This window comes from Hetaerina americana, unplaced genomic scaffold (assembly GCF_022747635.1).
Source record: "Hetaerina americana unplaced genomic scaffold, ioHetAmer1.1.p SCAF_7, whole genome shotgun sequence".
Lineage (NCBI taxonomy): Eukaryota > Metazoa > Arthropoda > Insecta > Odonata > Calopterygidae > Hetaerina > Hetaerina americana.
This window is the reverse complement of record NW_027287316.1, coordinates 61,318,849-61,339,701: the sequence shown is the minus strand read 5'-3', so window position 1 is coordinate 61,339,701 and position 20,853 is coordinate 61,318,849. Positions and strand designations below refer to the sequence as shown.

Sequence of the window (20,853 nt, the reverse complement as noted above, 5' to 3'; positions counted from 1 at the left end):
ACGGGTTAGGTCAAAAGTTGATATATTTTGAGGCAATTTTTATTGTTCTCTACAAGTGTCTGGTAGAAATAGTAGACCCAGCTGTATTGCAGTTCCATGAAATGATAGAGAGACCCTTGCTTTAGTGTTTTACTAATGATCCGTACATGTCCATGCACTGATATGTTAGATCACATATTTGGAATAATGCATAGTATCTATATTGAATATTTCAGTGCAGTAGCAAGTTTGCTACTGCACTGAAACATTAGCTTCTAATTTCAGTTATTGAATCTTCTATGCAATGAATTTCTTTTTTTAATTTTGAAAGATCACCTTTGAAATAGATGATAATGAAACTTTGACCATCCCCATATACCAATAATGCGGACAAATATATTTTTCCAACATTGAATGAGTGAATAAGGGGATCGAGATAGTGTGGGGGCTAACATACTGGCTTCCCACCCAGAGGGCCGCGGTTCAAATCCCGGCGGTGTTGAACATTTTTCAGAGGTATCTTGATCCTTACTTGAGGTGCTTTGTGGAGGGCACTTTGAGTGAGTACAGCGTCCGTCGGATGGGACGTTAAACTGCAGACCCCTTGGCTCCTTTCGTTAAGAGTAGGCTAACGCCGATGTTGGGTTTCTCTCCACCCTTCATCCTTTACTGTACATCCCCTATGGTGCAAATGACCTCAGCTGTCAGTCGCCTCCCCTAAATACTACTACATGAGTGGATAAGAGTTTGTATAAACTTAAGCCATAAGCAGGGCTAGCCATGCTTCAATCCTTAGCTGGGAATGGTGAAAGCTTTAAAAAATAAAATTGTGGAAAATTCCGAAATTTTGAAGAACTAACTGTTGATATAGCTTATGAGAATATAATTTGAATATCCAATGCAGAAATATTTTTGAGCTAGTTGCTTTCAATGTATTATTTACTTTGCAAGAATGCAAACAGTTGTGCATTACAACTGTGCAAATTTAAGGATAATTAGTGCATTAGTGTTCCATACGTGTTAAAAAATGTCTTATGGGAACCAGTAAAGATTATTATTATTATTTGATTGGACTGATGGAATGTTGCACTACGAAACAACTTCCTACGTATCACTGCACTGCAACTAAATTGGAAATATAAGTTACTTAAATGATTGAGTAATAATACCATGGTAGATAATTACTCCATAATAGGAATCATTTTTTTTTTAATGAACAGTATTATTAGCACTGGAATATTCTCTTGTACATCACTTGTTTACGAATTTTTATTTCCTAAATGCTGTCAATACAAAATGTAAAAGGTGAGAAGGCTCAGTTAACCCACATGTAGATGCTTAAAAAAGCCAAAAAATTAAATATAGTACTCCAAAACAACAAGTAGGCAATCTTTCTACTATCATGTTTCTTTTTTTTATTTAGACAAACTATTGTATTTTTCCAACTCTTTTCATTAATTCATTATCTTCCCATGGATATCCATGCTACTGAGAAAAATGCTGAAACATTCATGTATGCGAACTTAGTATCTGTTAGATTACATTGGGGTTACAACATTGTAAAATAATAGCACAAAATCCTATGAGATTAATTTTTACCCTTTGAAACCTAGAATCAAATGTCATTAAACAATGCATCTGTTGCTTTCTTTCTTACAGAAACATGCTCTCCAGAGGAATTCACTTGTCGTGATGGGTCATGTATTGATAGCCGTAGACGATGTGACAGGCGAAGAGATTGTCGTGATGGGTCAGATGAGTTTGGCTGTGGTGAGTTGCATGGGGTTATAATTATTGGGACTGTAGATTCATGTACTAACATTCATCCCACATTTGTGTTTTAAAATTTTTCCATCCCTCTTTTTATCAATGTTTGCTAAATTCAATAATTCATGCGTATATATAATAAATATGAATGCAGTAATTTCTTATGTAACTAGTTTCATTGAATGTATCTATAACGTATTGGAAAAGTTTGACTCAATAACATTGTGCTTGCCTTCGTCACTACAAATTAGGAAAGTAAACAGTAATAATCATATCATGCATTAAAATCATACTGTAAAGAATATGAGTATTTTAATTTGCTAAATTTAGTAAGTTTGGCATGTAGTAAAGTATAGGGAATATAATGTTTGTGTGTATCATAAAGGAATTTGCAGTTTAGAGATTTTTAGACCTATAATTATTTATTTCATGATTTATTCCTCAATTTGTAAATAAAATTAATTTTGTAGTTTCATGTGAATCTTCATCTCTTTAAAACTCAAATAATTTTATGATATGTCTGAAGGAAAAAGGGTTTAACGAAATTGTATCAACCCAGAATCAAAATAAGCCTTCTATAGCCAAACATTAGCCAGGAAAACAATTTGTTCTTTAAGAATTACTGATCTATTCATTTTTCCTATAATGCTGGCTAATACTTGCAGTCTTTGATGTTCAATGAAAATTGATTTCAGTTGCCGCTATAAATGTTTCATTCATTACCAGTCCATTGACTAAGACTTTTTCTTATTTATCACCATCTATTTTTATGTTACTTAAGAAAATTTGGCATTTCCCTTTTGTTTTAATAAGTACTTTTGAAATGTTCTGTACCGTTGTAACAAAACTATTGCATTAGTTTTCTTAATCCCTGAGTATCACTGGTAATGTTAACAATTTAGTTAGTTTGGCCAAAGTACTTTTATTGCTGTATTTAACAAGGTCAAGTTTGTTGTAATTATAAGGTCAATTTCAACTCTTGTTTTGGAAGGCATACTTTAAAAATCAGTTTAACTGAAGATTTATGTACAATAATATGCAGAGATATTTGCATTAATTAAAGTATAATATTTCAAGTTAAAATATTAGTAAGTTATTTTCAAAATTTGTAATGCTTTCATATTTATAGTATTGTTGGGCCCTTTATGTATGTATGTATATCTGTGTAGCTTGTGTACATTATTCCAAGAAGTAACTGGTTGAATATGAATAACCATCTCTTTCAAGCTTTTGCTGATTCCCTTATAGCATATTCTTAATAATCAACCGTTAACTTATTAACTGTAAATTTTTTGCTGTTAACATAAAATCTGCTTGGGATTTCCATATAAGAGGTGATGCTGCTTTGTAATTTGCAGGAGAACAGGGTAACTGCTTACCTAATGAATTCATGTGTGGTGAGGGACTGTGTATTGACATCAAGCATCGCTGTGACAGTCTGTATGATTGCCGTGACTTCTCAGATGAGCAGAATTGTCTTGGTTAGACAGCTTCTAAATAAATAATATTTTGCTAGATCTTCCCCTGACTAATGTGCCTGCTGATACTAATGAAAAGCATGTTATAAGTTCCTATTTTAAAATGAAACTCCTTATGAATTAATATTTTGCATGTAGAATTTTTCAACTGTAACTCTACTGTACACAATAATCACAAGCTGAGGATATTGCCCCATTTCAGTGGTATACATGGAGAGTTGAATTGATTGTTAAGTCTATAAATAGTATAGCTATTTTGGGATGCCTTGATGAATAGCATTGGAGTGCATCACTACAGAGTTGACACACAATCTTTGAGTTTCAGTGATATGTTAAATAATACTCAAACCCATCTAACTCGAACATATTTCAGGATCAGATGTGGGTAATGAGTAAGTCTTCTAAATCCAATACTTGATTTTTGGTCATGTACATAGACAGAGGTGATTCAAAAGGTTTGACATCTTCTTTAGGAGCATATTAAGGTATATCGTACAAAAAACTTTTCAATGTTGATCTCTGTCCACCATAATTAATCTGAGTTGTGTTAATAGATTGAAAAGCTATCCATTTTAACATTTTTACTTGAGATAAAGGCCAGTGATGTGTTTCCCACAAAACTTATATTTGATTTCACTCTGGAATGGCATAAGCATGCAGGTTGTGGTTTCTTTTAGTACTTTGTCAGCTGGAAGTGCTAGCCTCTCTCCCCAACTTCTGTCACCTACCTGGGTGTTTGCTGCCATCTGTTGAGGCATCTGTTTAGCCCAACAATGCCTTCCATGAATTTCCACCTGACGAGTGCATTAGTGTTTGCTCTAAGAAAATGTTTGATTTCATTTGACAAGGCGCTTACTGTAGAGCTTTATGCCTGTTGGGTAAGTCAAATTAATGATGTACCCACCAGCTAATCCAATGGTGCAGGTCCAACTATTTACTGCCTATGGAATCAATGCCATGTAAGGTGGTTCTGTCCCTGGAAATAATGAAAAGCTAAGAGCTGTTTCTCAGGATCTCAGGTCTAAACTGTTCACCTGAGATACCCAGATAGCAAAATGGTTTGGAGTCATTTTAACAGATTGCAGCAAGCATAATGCATTGTGCCAGTTTGAAGGCAGGTAGAGGAAGCACACATTGGTCAGTCCAATCATGAATCACACTAAACTGAAGTTTTCCGGTGATCAAGTAAATTTGTTACTTAATTTGTAAAAATAGGTTGTTTTTCTACTCAGATACTATAAACTGTATCTGAAGCAAAATGTCCATGTTGAAAAGTTGTTCTACATGGGCCTATCTAAATACTCCCAAAGAATGGATTAACCCCCATCCCCTGTGAATTACCCTATAAATGTGAAGTTCAAATTTAAATTTATTGGCATCCAGTTTAACTTTTGAATTCATAGTTTCCATTAGGAGAAATTGCTAGACAGTTTTTATTTTACTATATTCATTAGTAATACTTTTTAAAATGTAAGATCAACTTTCCCATGAAATGTGAAAAAGTACACCCCCCAGTTAATTTGCTGTTTATTCATATCAGGATATGTCTAATTGGCAGGTAACATATATTAGAACAAAGTAATAGTGTCAGCAATGTGACCATTTACGTCCCAACACTGGGAATTCATTCAAAAAATTCCATAGATTCCATCTTTTTGTGAGCCTTTACATACTCAGAGCTTGTGCATTAGATTTTTATCTTGCTGTTATCACCTCTTATGCTGCATAAATTCAACACCATATTTAGCTGCATGCTGCATTTGTTTGTTTAGAATGACTTCAGTATGTGTGGAAGCTTATTTTTGTTCATTCAGAGTTTTTATTCTACATCTACATCTACATAATACCCCGCAAGCCGCCGCAAGGGCGTGTGGCGGGGGGTGTTAGGTCACCAACCGTAAAAAAGAAAAATACCACATGCAAAAAAACAACACGGAAAATTACACCCACAGCAGCGCACACACTCATGCAAAAATCCCTTCATCCAATACTCATGCAAACACATATACCGCAAAACAACTAAAAACTGCACCCCATGATGCAGAACGAAAGACATCCTACAACACGGAAGCCAGGACACAACAAGCAAGAAATTGAAACATCACTACCACATGAAAATGCACCACGAAACACTCTACCCCCAAAGAGTCTATAAATGGCAGGGAATGCGACCCAACGTTGCAGGTAGCAGGAATTTGCCCCCGCGGAGAGGGACGAGGGATTGAAAGGGAAACTTAAAAACAGATGAACAGAACATGAATGAAGTCATTCGGAAAGAATGGGTTATTATAGCAAAACACATAAGGTTAGTGGAAGAGCATGCATTTAAATACAACTAATTATTTTTTAGACGCTGAGGGTGGCAAGTGGAATTTTTGCTATCTATAACCCGGCAGTTGCTATCCCGTATTCTCCGTGGGAAGAAGGAGTCCTTGAGTCGGCTAGTTCTGGCATCTATTTCCCGAATTTTATATGCATGATCCAAGCGACTAATGTATGTAGGAGTACGAATAATTTGCGAGACCTCGGTGCTGAAACATGCGGATCTAAATTTATTTAATAATTTCAATCTTGCATTGAATCGTCTCTCAGCCAATGATTCCCACCCCAAATTCATGAGCATTTCGGTGATGCTTTGCGTTTTATCGTAGGAATTTTTTACAAAACGGGCTGCCCGGCGTTGAACCTTCTCAATTTCCCGAATGAGACCTTTTTCACTCGGATCCCACACGCTGCATGCGTATTCTAAATGAGGCCTTACAAGAGCGTGGTAACAACGTTCCTTGACCTTCGAGTCACTTTTTCAGACAACGCGTCGAATGAATCCCAATTTTTTATATGCTTGACCGCAGACTCTACGTATGTGAGACCCCCAAGTTAAGTCTTTTGTGAATGTGACACCTAGGTATTTTACCGTATCAACTACTGCTAGGTCACCTCCAGCTAATTTGTAAGCAAATCCCGTTGATCTTTTAAAGAAATTTACCACTGAACATTTATTATAATTTAGAGTCAATCCCCAGTTAGAACACCATTTAGTAATGCAATCTAAATCCTGCTCTAGAATAAAACGATCCTCATCCCCAGATATCTCCCGATAGATCACCGTGTCATCCGCAAACATCCTAATTTTACTTTTCACTTCACGGTTCAAATCGTTAACAAAAATCAAGAAAAGCAACGGCCCGATTACACTTCCCTGAGGTACCCCCGACGTGACTCAAACGCTGTCGGAACTAGCGCCATCAAGGACTACCCTCTGTTCCCGCTCCGAAAGAAAATCTTTAACCCAACTTATGGCGCCCTTGTTTATGCCCGCGACCTTTAATTTATGAATGAGTTTACCATGTGGGACCTTATCAAATGCCTTTTGAAAATCTAAGAAGATGGCATCCACTTGCCTACCTCTCTCACCCGATAAAAGTAAATCATGTGTAAATAATCCTAATTGGGTTTCGCAGGAGCGAGTTTTCCTGAATCCGTGTTGATTGTCACTTAAAAAGTTAATATTGTCAAGGTGTCTCATTATTGAACTGACAATTATGTGCTCTAAGATTTTGCAACAGATAGAAGTGAGAGATATAGGTCTGTAATTACTGGGATCCTCCCTGTCACCACCTTTAAAAATAGGCGTTATTTGCGCGGTTTTCCAAATCTTAGGTACTTTGCACTCTGTGAGAGATTTGTTAAATATAAATTCAAGGTACGGGGCAATGTTTGGAGCTAAATGTTTTATCACCCTAGCTGGTATATTTTCGGGACCCGGGGATTTGTTGGGTTTAATCTCGTTAAGCAATTTTAGAATTCCTTGTTGGTCCACTGTTATTTTTTCCATGGGTGGAGTATGTATTGTTTCTTGGAGATATGCGGTGGTAACCACGATACGAGGTTATTACCTCGTATCGTCCTTACTTATATATTCTGTATAGAATAAACATCATTCATGGTACTTCTTTCTTCACAGACCCCCTGCCTTGAACTTCTGTTGATTTGTTGATTTAGCCATCCCTTTCTGTTGATTTTTAAACTCATACTTCAATTATTGTTTCAATGTAGAAAATTGTCCATCTTTCTGACTCTTTTTGCATATATTCTTAATATTTCTCGTTCTGTGTCTCTGTATCGAGTTACCTACAAATAATTCTCATGAGTTCTCTTCATTTCATGTGATTGCATTTCCATTTTTCTCATCTTTTAATTGTTAATTTTCAATTTTCATTATATCATCATTCTTATTAATTTTATTGATCTACTTCAATTTTAGAATCCTTTAGCACCTTTTATCTCAAATATCTGCAGTCACTCTATGTGCCACTCCATGTTATTTGTAATTCTCTTTGACTGGCATAAACTATTTATTTAAATGCTAAAGTCTAATCGCTCCATACTTAATTATTTGCCAATTTAATCTACTTACCTTACCCACAGTAAAATATATCTGTCACTCCAGTTTGCATTTTTCTCCAATCCTTGAATGCCATGTTTTTACATTAAAGTAATATCATAGCCTGTGAAGAGTGTAGAAATTGTATGGTATTTCTACTTTCTTTGTTACCTCAAAACTTTTTGCCCTTAATGGACTACTAACATTCCCAAATACTTGAAATTTAAAAGCGCCATTAGTTAAAATCATTTGAAATTGTAAGGAATTGCATGAATACTCATAAACCCCTTGTATCCTAACTGCCTTTTTACTGGGAAACAATGAAAGTTTTTCAAAGTGCATGTTTTATTATTTTACTAATGCAATTGTTTTATTTTTAAGTAGTTTGTTGGGTGTGACCAATGCCAGTGGGTTTGGAATGCTCTGTCTACATTATTTGTTAGAACTAGAAATAGAAGTTTTCCTTGCATCTATTATAGTTTTCTAAAGTAATCAGCATTCTTATTTATTTGCTGATAATTATCTCAATTTTTAGTTTAACTTTTATTACTGTGTGTGCTTAGCCTTTTATTTTGAATTTTCACTTCTATTTTATTTCCTTCATTGTTACTTATTCGTAGTACTATTATGGCATCAATCTCATGTAGAAATAGCGTAGATGTAACATGTCTTATTAATTGTATTAGATTGCCGGAGTAATGAGTTCAAGTGTGCCTCTGGAGAATGTATTCCACAACAATACCAATGCAACAGACGCTATGATTGTGCTGATGGGAGTGATGAACGAAACTGTCGTATGTATTTTAGTATACATATTATTAATACTTTTTGGGGTAGTTAATAAAAGGAGTTCATTAGGTATGCATCATTACATGCTGTCTACAATTTGTGTTATATGCTCAAAAAAATGAGAGCCATTGTAAAATATTAAAATAGAAACAAAGATTTTGTTAGAAGAATGAAAGATAATTACTGCCGATGTGTGTTTGTATGTGTGCCATAAAATTTAAAACAGTAAGTGACAAAGGATTTTGTAGAAGGTTAGAGGTGTATATTTCCCTTAACAATTTTTGTACAAAGTTTTTAATTTTGCCAAATACCTAAATGTGTAAAAGAAGTCATTGGCCGTGCCATTTATTATTTGAAGCAAGCAATTTACCAAGCAAGCAAGCAATTTACCAAGTTGCCTCTCTCTCAGTAGCTAGAGCCCGAAGTGACATCTTAGAAGCCATTGACTAATGCCATTTGATTTTGTACGAATGTTTGAGAGATTCCTTTATAACTTTTACTCTAGCCTTTTGGGCTGGTTGTTTGAAATTATTCAAATTTAATAGCATAAATTTAGTCATTCAGTTTTGATCTTTAGCATAAACATCAATTTGCTAGTGCATAGGTGAACATTTGATTTTTGCACTACTTAAATAACCAATTTACCATGGTGTAATGCCCTCACATACTCTCATTCTTAATTTTTTTCTGGCAGAATGTATGCTTTATGGTCATTTTTCATTATTTTATATATGCTTCTGAGATTCTGCCCAAAACAGGGGAAGGGTTCAGAAAATACCTGAAATATTATTTAATTGGGAACTTCACCAATCCATTGATTTTATCTCTTGAGAATAAATACTCTCTATGAAGAAAAGTTTTTAATGCAGATGTTTCATCGCTTGTTTATCATGGTTGTATTGGTCTGCAGTCGTTTGGTAAAATAATGATTCTGCTGTGTCACTAGGGATGTGACACCCTAATGTTATTGATGTTTTAGGGAATCATTCAGCATTCAAGTGAATCAGATTGAATTAAAAACACCTTGTTATCTGAAATTACCCTTTTAATGCATATAATCCTGGTTGTAAGTGGAATTCCAGAAAACTTAAACAATCTATCAAATATAAATTCATAGCCAGTGTGTTTAGCCTGGCGTTTAAAATATTTAATTATTTTAAAGTTGATTAAAGTGCCTGACATAACATTAATTCCAAGCATCATGCATTTAAAGCTCATGTCATACACATCATGTGAGTTTATCCCATTGGCTTTTGATGTTATTACTGATTCAAATGGATTATTGTCAGCCAAGGATGTGCCATCATGGCTGAGTTTATTAGCAAATCACTGTATTAGCTATGGGATAAGGATCATTTTAAACAAAACATTCACTGTTAGATTTGCAAAAAAGAGGAAGTATATGTTAAATGCTGGAATAGAAGAGCAAAAACTATAGCAGGTGGAAAAGTTTCAACTATCTTTGCAGTGTTTTGGGTTACGATTGTCAAAGCAAGAAGGACATAAAAAAAAAGAATTGCAATAGTCAAAACAGCTTTCACCAAGAGGAGGGAAGTGATAAAAGGGACATTGACTAAGGATTTTAAGAAAAGACTCAAGTAAACATTGGAAGGGAGGTAGAATTTATGTGTAGTTGAAGAACTTTTAAATGGAGTGTGGTGTATCACAGTGTTCATTGTTAGACAAAGCTAAGAAATATAGTGATGTGTGGCATAGTCTGTGCCCATTCAAAATCTTACTTAAATGGTAGACTACTAATAATAACTGAATCATAATGAAGCTGTTTTTTATATCTTGAATCTTTACCTTTTTAAGCTTCTTTTATGACTACCCCTTGTATGATTGGAGAATGGAGATGCAAATAGTATGCACTTTTATCTATAACTGTTTTCTTGTTACATAAAAGTATTTTTCAAGAGATGTGTATTCTTAATATAAAATTTCTGTCAATGGAACTGTGATGTCATTTCTGAATTGGCATTAGGATGCCAATTTAGAACTATGTCATGCAGACAAATTTTGACAATGGAAGCAAATGTGATATTCCCAGATTAATCTATGGATAGTTAATTTTAGGAGAGGCGTTGAAGTATTATGGCCTTAATGCATAAGGTAACTCATTACTCCCTTATTATTTTGAGTGTCTAACCTTATATTTGAAACGCTGAAATAATTAAAGCACATACTTACTTTATATTATTCATGATTAGTCAGTGTGGTAAATTTTTCATGCAATTGATCTTCTTCTCTGAGCATAAGTTTATCGAATGATGCTTTTTTGCAATTCAGTTGATTATTGCTACAGTATTAGAACCTTGCTAATCCATGATTCATCCAAACAATTTTCAATCTTGTCAGGACCTTGAATTTTTGTGGCCCTTTGTAAGTCATCACATTTTCACACTTACAATGAGTTTTCTATGTATTTAGTTTAATGGAGCATATGTGTAGTGGAGTTTCTATAGTTCCCAGGGAAAAACTCTGTCATTTTAACAATATTATCATGGCCTTTGGAATTCATTGTCTCCTTGTTAATAAATTTACCCTTTTGATCTCTTTATTTATATTCATTAAAATAGGTTCAACCCCATTTTATCTGGATTAGCAAGAGTTCATTGCATTTTGTAACTCTTTGATTTTTTTGCAAATGGACACATTTTGAGATAATTTCTTAGAATGGCTTGTCTGGGTATTCTTTATATTGGGTTTGTAGAGTGGTTTTTCTACTATTAATCCAAATTTACTTGTTCTCTTAAGCATGGCAATTTTGTAGAGAATCACTGATTTGTTGCAGATGAATTAGTAAATGTGTGTGCACTGCTTTTGTAGTTTTATCAATCTGAAAAATGGCATGAGAAACTTGTAGAATTCAATTATTTAATTTTATTTGATGACTTGAAATAAGATTGTTTTTAGCAGATACCTTAGATCAAGAGAAATGCAGATGGTATAATTTATAAGGTTACCACTCCCATTGCATTAAGATTCCTTTATTTTTTTTTAAATATTTCAATTAATTTATGAATTCATAAAATATGAATATGAAATAGGTAATATTTAATCATGGTGTTCTGAATATCTTTGAACTGGAAAAGTTTCTCAATACTATTACTATAACTTTCATATTTTTGCTGATTTTAACGTAAAAGTTAATGCAGAATGCTGCAAATATTCATTTATATTGATTTGGACTCACTTTATGGATGTCCAAGTGAAGGAAAAACTTATTTTCATTGTGGATTACTTTGTAGAAAATAAATAAAAATGGGTTTTATTACAAAAATCCTTAATTGTAAATATAGGCATGTTTTAATGATTAGTAGAGTTTGAGTGATACATTCTTTTCTTTGTGCCTTAAAATGCTCTGTAACCAGAGCCAACAGTTACACCAGCGCCTGTGCGATGCAGCTCACGGGAATATTTGTGCAGAGCCAACGGACGATGCCTCCCACAAAGCACTCAATGTGATGGGAAAGTTGACTGCCCAGATTACACGGATGAGTCAAATTGTGGTAAGTTTTATGTTTCATATTTATATAATTAATAATAAAAAGTTCAATAGCCACACACTGAGGGTTTATGCCTCACAACTCCGTGGTAATTGGTTGTTTTTTTGGACCTTTTATGTAATTCTTTCAACTGCATGAGTTCCCATTTCAATAGGCATTGGTCTCGAGCCAGGGGCAAATCTCAAAATTACTTAACTGAATTGAAGCTAAATAATTGGAAAATAATGTCTTATTATGGAACATTCATTGAAATGAAACATATTGAAAAAAAGACAATGGTCACTGAAATAGAAATGATGCATTGTGAGCAGAGACAAAGGCTCAACTATAGGAGTGTGCAAATTCTGATTCTTATTTATTTTAGTGTTCAACATTCTAGCAAATGAAATGAAGCCCTTAAATGTAGATTAATAGGTTTGGAATGCATACAAGCTTGCTTGCTATATGAGTACTCTACAGTTTCAAAATGAATGTTTAAGGGAAAGGTGTTCATGATTAGCATCTACAGAATCATACTTCAAAGTATTGAACATCTAGATTAAATATAAGCTGTACCCAAATGGATATAATAAATTGGCGGTATGGCTAAAAATCAAGTATGAAAATTGAAAAGGTACGACATTGTTTGTGTCATTTCAGCTTTAGGAGGGTACAGATAATGTGATTGCAATACACACTCATTTGTTCAAGTTGCATTGGTAGAAACCTAGATGCATTTAGAGTTGGTTTGGTGCAGCAAATTTGGAAACCTTGATGGTGCAGCCTCATGCTTAGTCTCAAACATGATCATTTTTAAGTAACATGTATTTTATCATGGTTTATTAAATATGACTATGTATATGCAAACATAAGTAAAATATGCTAATGAAGGAAATGGCAATATAAAAGTCACTGATTACATTTACAAGCTTTAGTAGTGATAAATAGTGTCACAACCTGAAGTTACCGACTTTAAACTACCATGAGCAAATGCCAAAAAGTGCATTTATAGTTTAAAACATACTAAAGCTTTTCTGAATTTCTCTGTAGGTATCTCTCACATTATCTCACCCTTGCAGTTAATTTTAGGTAGCATATTCCCATAAGAATATCTTAATAAAAAGACCAGAGTTATCTTTGAACAATTGCAGAGACATGAATTGTGCAACAGTAATTTTTTTTCAAGTTCAACCAGCATATGAAATCCTAGCATTTATCGTAAAATATCAAATCAAAGTTTTGGTCTTGGAAGTGAAATTTTGTCCAAAAAAAAGTCAATTTACAGAAGTATAAACCATTAAGAGATGAATCTGAAATTAATGTGATTCATATCCATGCATCTCTTACTGTCAAACACAACCAACCAATGAATATTTACTTGAATAAGATTGCATCTTAGGGGAAAAGGTTTATCTCATTCAATTATTAATATTGAATCATTAATGATTTCCTTGATTTATTATCATTTGAATAATTTATTAATTTGATTCATAAGGAATCATACTATTTTGCACACTCCTAACTAGAATGATGCAAATGCTTTTACAACCATAGAGGGAAGTTTAAGCTACATGATTGTATTGTTGAATTTGTGTAATATCTTTCATATATTTTGTTTTCATTCAAATTTAATTCATATTATTTTAGAGAAAACTATAAAATTTAATTTTGAATGAGCAATTAAAGAGAAATTTAGCTATTTGATAATAAGTATTAACTTTGTTAAATACGATTCAAAATGCCCATGGTAGACTGACAAAGTGGTGAGTGAAGTAATTTAACCTTCCAACTTAAATTTTTGTTCTGATTTATTATCTAAAGTTCCCTTTTCACTATTACTGATTTCTTTGCAAACTTCTGCTGCTCAGATTATGTGTATTTAAATATTCTTATGCTGAAATGATTTGGAAAAATAAGGGATAAATTAAAATAATTTTTAGCATTGAAACCATTAGGCATGGAATTATTTTTAGTTTATAATTTTATTCTTATTCACAAAAGCTGATGTGAATATTTTGGAATTATGGGATGTAACAATGGTTATAAATTATATGGTAAAATAGTATGGAAGCCATGTAATTGGAATGAGTTCCGCTGTGAGAGTGGGCCATGCATCCCACAGAGGTGGCGCTGTGATGGAAGAAGGGATTGCCCTGAAGGAAGTGATGAACTTGACTGTAGGAGTAAGTTATATGTATGATGATGGATTATGCACTTTCAAAGCCTGATCGTCTAACTCACAAAGTTAAATGGATGTCTGCAGGAGCAAGTATTGATCAAGTTAGCTGTATGAATTATAATTGTATGAGCTGATAGCAATTAACATTCTTATGTACTAAGCTATCGCAATGGACCAGGCATGTTTACATCCTTATTAAGGATTGTCATTAAGGATATGTTGTAATCATTATAACTGCACTTTATGATATTTTTTAATACATGACAAAATATTCCCTTAAAAATAATTAGGCACATATCTCTCTCATTATTTATGCTATTAATGTATTTTTGTCATTATTGTTTAAGTTTAAGATGGTATTTACTTTCAAGTATCTTGCCATCATAAGTCTATGTCAGAACCTTATTGTGCTATGTGCTTGTTATCATATTTCATAATTGGTCACAAAGAACACGCTTAAGCACAGTTTTTGTCATGTATGGGCACAGTACGCAAAATCATGACTCCAAATCTGTGAGAAAGACTCAAACATTGTTTTTCAGTATTCTTTTGATCTGGTCATTCAAGATTCTATTGTCCTAATTGTAGAATTTAATACCATATAATCCAATTTAAGTTTTGTATGCAAAGAGACTATTTTAACTGCTTGAAATGACTAAGCCTATATTTAAAGCATTGCATCAACTAATGCACCTTTAAATGCAAGTCAATAATTAGAAATATTAAACTCTATACTTTTTAAAACAAGCTATAATATGATATATTTTGAATAATTTGTAAATATAGGTTTTCCTTGTCAGCCATGTCTTTTTCTACTTAAGTCCTTACTTATTTGTTTATGGCCTATGTTTTAAATACTAGGCTAATCAACATTAGGGTATGTCCCTTTTATATACAGGTACTAAGTGTTTTTTACCTACTATTATGTACATTGAAAAATAACTAGAAATATTTTGATTCATAAGCTGCATGCTGTCCATAGTTTACCTTGCTAAAGTAGACCTTATTGTATTCTTTAAACTACATAGCTGCAATAAATATTGATATTCTATAATTTTATCATATTAAAATGAATTTGAACAAAGATTATGGAAATAATATTTCTATTTTCCCTCCAGAAGAGACAAATACTGAAACTGCTTATTTTATGAAATAGGTAATAAGAATGATTCCTTAAGGGAGAACAATTGAATGTGAGATTAGGTCCATAAAAAAATGTTATGCTCCATCTTCTAGTGGTTGGGAATATCTCCTAGCTAAGCAGTTCCCAATGATTTGTACACTTGTTGAAGGCTATGGTGTTTTATTTCTTGTTTGAAGGTTGTGTTTCTTGCAATGTAGTAAACATGCAAAAAGTATAGGTGGCAAAATGAGTGAGAAATATTATGGCATTACAATAAAGGGTAGTAATGCTAGAGAAACTTGATGAGGGAAAATTCTGTACACCTGTCTAAAAGGTTAATTGGGTAGAAAAAATGCATCATAGAAGACAGTAAAAAAATGTGAGATGTTGATTGGACCAATTGCTGAAGGTAAAATAAGTGTAAAAGTATATTCAGTTTAACAAGTATTTCATGTAATCAAGGAAACCCTCATAATAACAGAGAAGATAGCAGATAATGCGATGGAAGTGACCCTTTGACAATACATATTGAAGGTACACAGTCTTCATTAACTGAGTTTTTCTAGAAATGGGGCTGAAACAAAGTATACTATTTCAGGTGAATTTTCAGATCATTTTATGAAATTACATAGTTGAAGAGAATGGTTACCTAAGAGAGAACATTGAAAAATCCTGATGAAATTTACTATTCTGAGTTTGAGAAGCTGAGAAATTGCCACATACTTCCACATAAAATATTGTAATTCAAGATTTACTTGTGCTGGGAAGCAACCATAATATGGTGCCATTCATTCATTTATACAGTCACAGTAGTGGCTGAGTGAGTGCATATTTTACTGGGATTTTTATATTGATGACAGTGAGCTCTTCCTTCATTGTTTTCAATATAGCTGTCTGCTGTGAAATGCAACATGACTAATGAAAAGTGTGAGGAAGCATTTCTCCATTAATTTACATGTAGATTGTCAGAATAGAAGTAAATATAGGAAAATCAGTTTCATGGTTGTTTAGACCATGGAATTTTAACCCTGATTTTCCATTCGCCCAGCAGTTTAGTAACCATAGTTTATTTAACCATGGAGTTATTCAGAAGGGTAATCCCTGTAGTTGACAAGGATACCTGCACATGCCATTGAAAAGTTTATTTTAACAATACCTGTAATATGACACATTTTTAGCTTTTGTGCAGGCCAATGACGCTGCAAACTACATGTTTTCATTTACACAAGGAAATCATTTTTGACAACTTGCTTAGTATACAAATGCAAGTGTGGGCAGTCTCAAAATATTTCTGTTTCCGTGTTTCTTGGCAAGACAATGATTGGTTTATAACCTGAACCAATTCTTTCCTTAGTGTCACCAGTTTTCATTTGTATCATGTCCTATCTTTTCATCTGAAAATAAACCCTTTGAAAATTTCATTCTATTTCCCAGCAGTAGTTATCACTGACATCCTTCATATGTTTCTGCTGTCATATAACTGACTACTATAACTTTTTAAGATAGTTTTAGGTCCTGGTTATAGAAACCAGTGATGGTCCAGTTTAGTTCCTTTTTGCAAATCCACCAGTTCTTGAGACTAGAATTGGAACTGAAATCAGAATGGAAAACATCAGTTTCTGAAACAATATTTGTCTACATTATATTTTTCTTCATCAATTTATTCAGCGCAACATATTTAGTGAGAGATAGTACCGAATATGTGTGCTCAATAGGTACCAAGAGCTGCTTTGTAAATATAAAAATTGCCAAATTCAAACTCAATTAAACCCTGTTAAATTACTATGAAAAAATATGTTTCCTATTGTATAAACAATTGAAGGCCATTCCAAGTCATTTTTTCTTACATTCCAGATGGTTGATAAATAAGCATTTATTGAATAATCGTGAGTCTATTGTATTCTTGTAATCAACTATCTCTCATTCCATTACTAAAGTAGTTGGTCAGAATGTAGATGAGTTCAACTTTAATTATATTTTTATTAAGACAAGAAATAGATTTCTGATCCTTCTTAAGTTATATTAATGACTTCTCATGTAGAAGCCATTAACCACATTCCAAGTAATTAAGTTTTTATGTGTGTTATGGGGCAAAACTCAATAACTTTTGAACTGCATCTCTGAATCCAGCGTGATAGTTGGTGGAATCTACTATCTGTAGAACTCATTCATTTCAATTTATCATAGAAAAATCTGACGTGATGGATTTCCCTTAAATCAATTTTTTGTGGAATCTTGATGTTTGTTTTGCATTTCAAAAATATCAGAAACTACTTTTCAACTCTTTCCTTGCCTCAATATCAGTGCTATACATATGCAGGAAACTGTTATTCAGTAGTTTGTGTACAATATATAGTTATATTGTGAAACAGCTATTGTACAAAATGTGTGCACCTATTCATTCATTTGGGTTACATTTGTTTAAACATTGTTAGTAAAAAATAATGAATATTCTATGGAAAACTATGCATAAAACATAGATAATATAACTTCTGATGAGGTGATTATTTCTTTGAAGGATATTGACCTGTTTTCACCATTGCCACTGTCAATAGCTTGACACCTGTACATTAATCATAGCTATGGGAACTAAAACCAAGATCCAAAGCTAAGAACCAAAGTGAAATTGAAATATTTTGACCAAAAAAGAATTATTCCAGGTTTAATGTTGGGTAAACTTTTCTAAATGCAACAAGCTCAAACTTAATTTCATTGTTTAATTTTTAATTTAGAAAAAAATGATTAAATTATAGGCTCGTTCACAGTAATTCTCCTGTCAGATTCTCAAGTGTTTAGAGTTGATTAGAATTATTCATGCCTCAGTGGTGTATATTTAAGTGCTGTGTGTAAATGGGATTTTAGAGCTATTTCCCAAGCAAAATGAAATTCTGTGGCATCTGTAGTCTTACTGCCCAAAAGCACTGTGTATTTGAAGATTACATATTCCAAAACAAGTCAAAACTCGTCATAGTCATGAGACTAAGCGGTTCACTTTTGAGCTAAAATAATGGGTAAAACCTCTTGATAAAAATTCTAAAATCCAAGGGACCTTTTTTCTCGCTTTTAATTTTTATGATCAGAGGTTTTTAGGTATCTTTTCAATGATAATTTCAATGATCGGTTATAACTGATTACCAAGTAATAAATGCTTCAAAAATGTAAATTAAATAAACATTAATGCTGTTCTTCTTGGTATTTGAGTTGGTTCTTATGTATTTTTGTTAAACTGAATCCTTTTAAGGAGCTTCATCAAGGTTTTATCTCATTTTCAGCTGCATCCAGAGAAGGCCTGAATTTGAAGACATATCCACCTGATCAGATCATCAAAGAAAGTAAGTACCAGTCTCTCAGTTTGGGTGTGCTAATTAAATTTTCTAAGATTATCTTCTGTTGTAATTAATGATTATTTCTTGTGCTAAGACCAGTAGAATTGATTTTGATGTTTGCATTTATGTAGAAAATAGGTACTGCTTTGAAATATTGTAGTTGTTTTGTCATTTGCATGTGACTTAAATTGCTGTAGTTTAACCTAGAACTTGAGATAGTTGTACAAATTGAATGCTCTTAAGGTATAATGAAGGTTAATTCTTTGTAAAATTGGCTGTACTGTTAATTTATTGAATGTGAAATATGTACTCTAGTTAGTAAATGAAAAATGAAGTATCTTTATTGAGATTAAAAGTATAAATATTTCAGAAATAACGATAACTAACAAAAGATTATTTTCTGGTTTTTATCAATGGCTCAAACAGTTGGAAAGGGTAAGTTGAAAGATTTGATTAGCATGTTTTTTAATGCTACATTGACACCTCACTTATTAAAGTTTAATGTGCATGCAGTTTTACCTGTGGCATGACAGGTGTGTGGATCTTATTTCCAATACTAAATATGTATTCCTTTTTATTGACAATTCTATACTAGTTATTTGAATTTAAAAGCTAGCTAAACAATTGTGATGCTAATGAAGTTACCATTTATTAATAAATTTCCTCTTCTGTTTTAGAAAATAAATCTTTTTGACAATTATGCATCATATACAAATTCCTGGATTCGTCTGGCCACTATTAACTGCACTCTAAAACATAAAAATATGTATTCTTATGTTAAATTGAATTAGGAGTTGGAGAACTTTTGGGACTGGTTGAGGCATATTAATTTAGAAAACCAACTCATAGGTAGATAATCAGGAAATTTCTTGTGAAGAAGCTTAGATCAATATTTCAGAATGAAAATTGTTTAATAGCTTGTGAATATAATTTCAAATACCTCATACTAGTGGCTGTGCCACTGGGACTTTCTGCAAGGTTTATTTTTAGCTTGTGCTCAGTAGGAGATATCTAGAAACCTGATTTCACTTGACGTTTTAAAATGGAGTATGAGTACACAACATTTTTGGAATCTTTTTGAATGCTCTTCTTTCACCTCTCTTTAAACCTAAAGAAATTGAAAACTGAAAGCATAAGAGTTAATACTCTTAACTAACGGTTAAATTCTTATTTATCAAATATTAAATGCCAAGAGTTCTTTCGGCACATTTATTCACAGAAACTCTCTTACAATTCAAACATTCTTCCAGTTTCCTTTTCAAATACAATTACTGTAATTAGGACATATTTACCTAGTATTCTATTTTCTCTCTTACATCACAGAAGTTATCCAGAGTCTCATAGAGATCTTGTGGGCTCTCAGCCAGAAATGCAGTGTCATTATTATATGGAAGAATGTATGCATTTGTATCTGCATTCATTTCATTTAACTTAGTAATGAACCTTGCTCTTATTATTTTTTCCCATGAAAAGTTAAAACTGATATATCAATCACTTTTCTTTTACATCATGTGATGCTTTATTTCAAACCAATCATTCAAGGTCCCTCACCTTATTTTCTATTTGCAATCATTCATTTTATAGCATTTAGTGATTGCTAATCCAGTTCACATTTTCTGGAAACCCAAAAATTTCCCCTATTACCCTGTAAAAGTAATTGATCAAACAATATTCTATTAAAAAGTCCATAGTACAGAAACCTCATGGCTTTACTGGGAATTGAATATTGTAAAATTTATTTTTATGTCAGGACTGAATTAAATTTTTGTTGTCTCAGGCGTAACTTTGTGGAATTTGCATAACATATTGAAATGTAATGAAATAATTGACTTTGTAATTCCACACACTTTATTTAAAAACACACGACCCAGGTTTCGACGTTGAACGTCATCATCACCACCTGATGATGACGTTCAACGTCGAAACCTGGGTCGTGTGTTTTTAAATAAAGTGTGTGGAATTACAAAGTCAATTATTTCATTACATTTCAATATGTCAGGACTGAATATTGGTTAACTAACAATTTCTCACAAATACTTTTATCTAAGCTTTTTCAGGATATTAGATTCAAACTTTACAAAGAAGATGTGTGCTCAAAAACAGTGTTGATGTTGTCCTTTTGATTTTGATGTTTGGAAATAATATTACTTCATTTATAATATTTCATTTTTAATTCTTATGGCTAGTCGTGAATAAAATAGTATAATATTATTAATGTCAGATAATTGGATAAATATGGACACAATGCATGAATTAGTAGGTTGATTGGAAATATATCCAGTTATAAAAAAATAATTTTCCTGGTATCATTGCCATGTCTTAATCTAAATTTTTGTGTCT

The 20,853-nt window shown here is 32.8% G+C and overlaps 1 protein-coding gene across 1 annotated transcript in view; it reads left to right on the top strand.

Annotated features, from left to right (window-relative positions):
- trol (terribly reduced optic lobes) overlaps window positions 1–20,853 on the top strand; it is a 703,100-nt gene that overhangs the window by 578,195 nt on the left and 104,052 nt on the right. Inside the window, exons 22-26 of the mRNA XM_071594907.1 lie at window positions 1,639–1,749; window positions 3,105–3,227; window positions 8,295–8,402; window positions 11,772–11,909; window positions 18,460–18,519. Of these exons, the coding sequence (XP_071451008.1) occupies window positions 1,639–1,749; window positions 3,105–3,227; window positions 8,295–8,402; window positions 11,772–11,909; window positions 18,460–18,519 (540 nt within the window). The remainder of the gene's footprint in view (window positions 1–1,638; window positions 1,750–3,104; window positions 3,228–8,294; window positions 8,403–11,771; window positions 11,910–18,459; window positions 18,520–20,853) is intronic.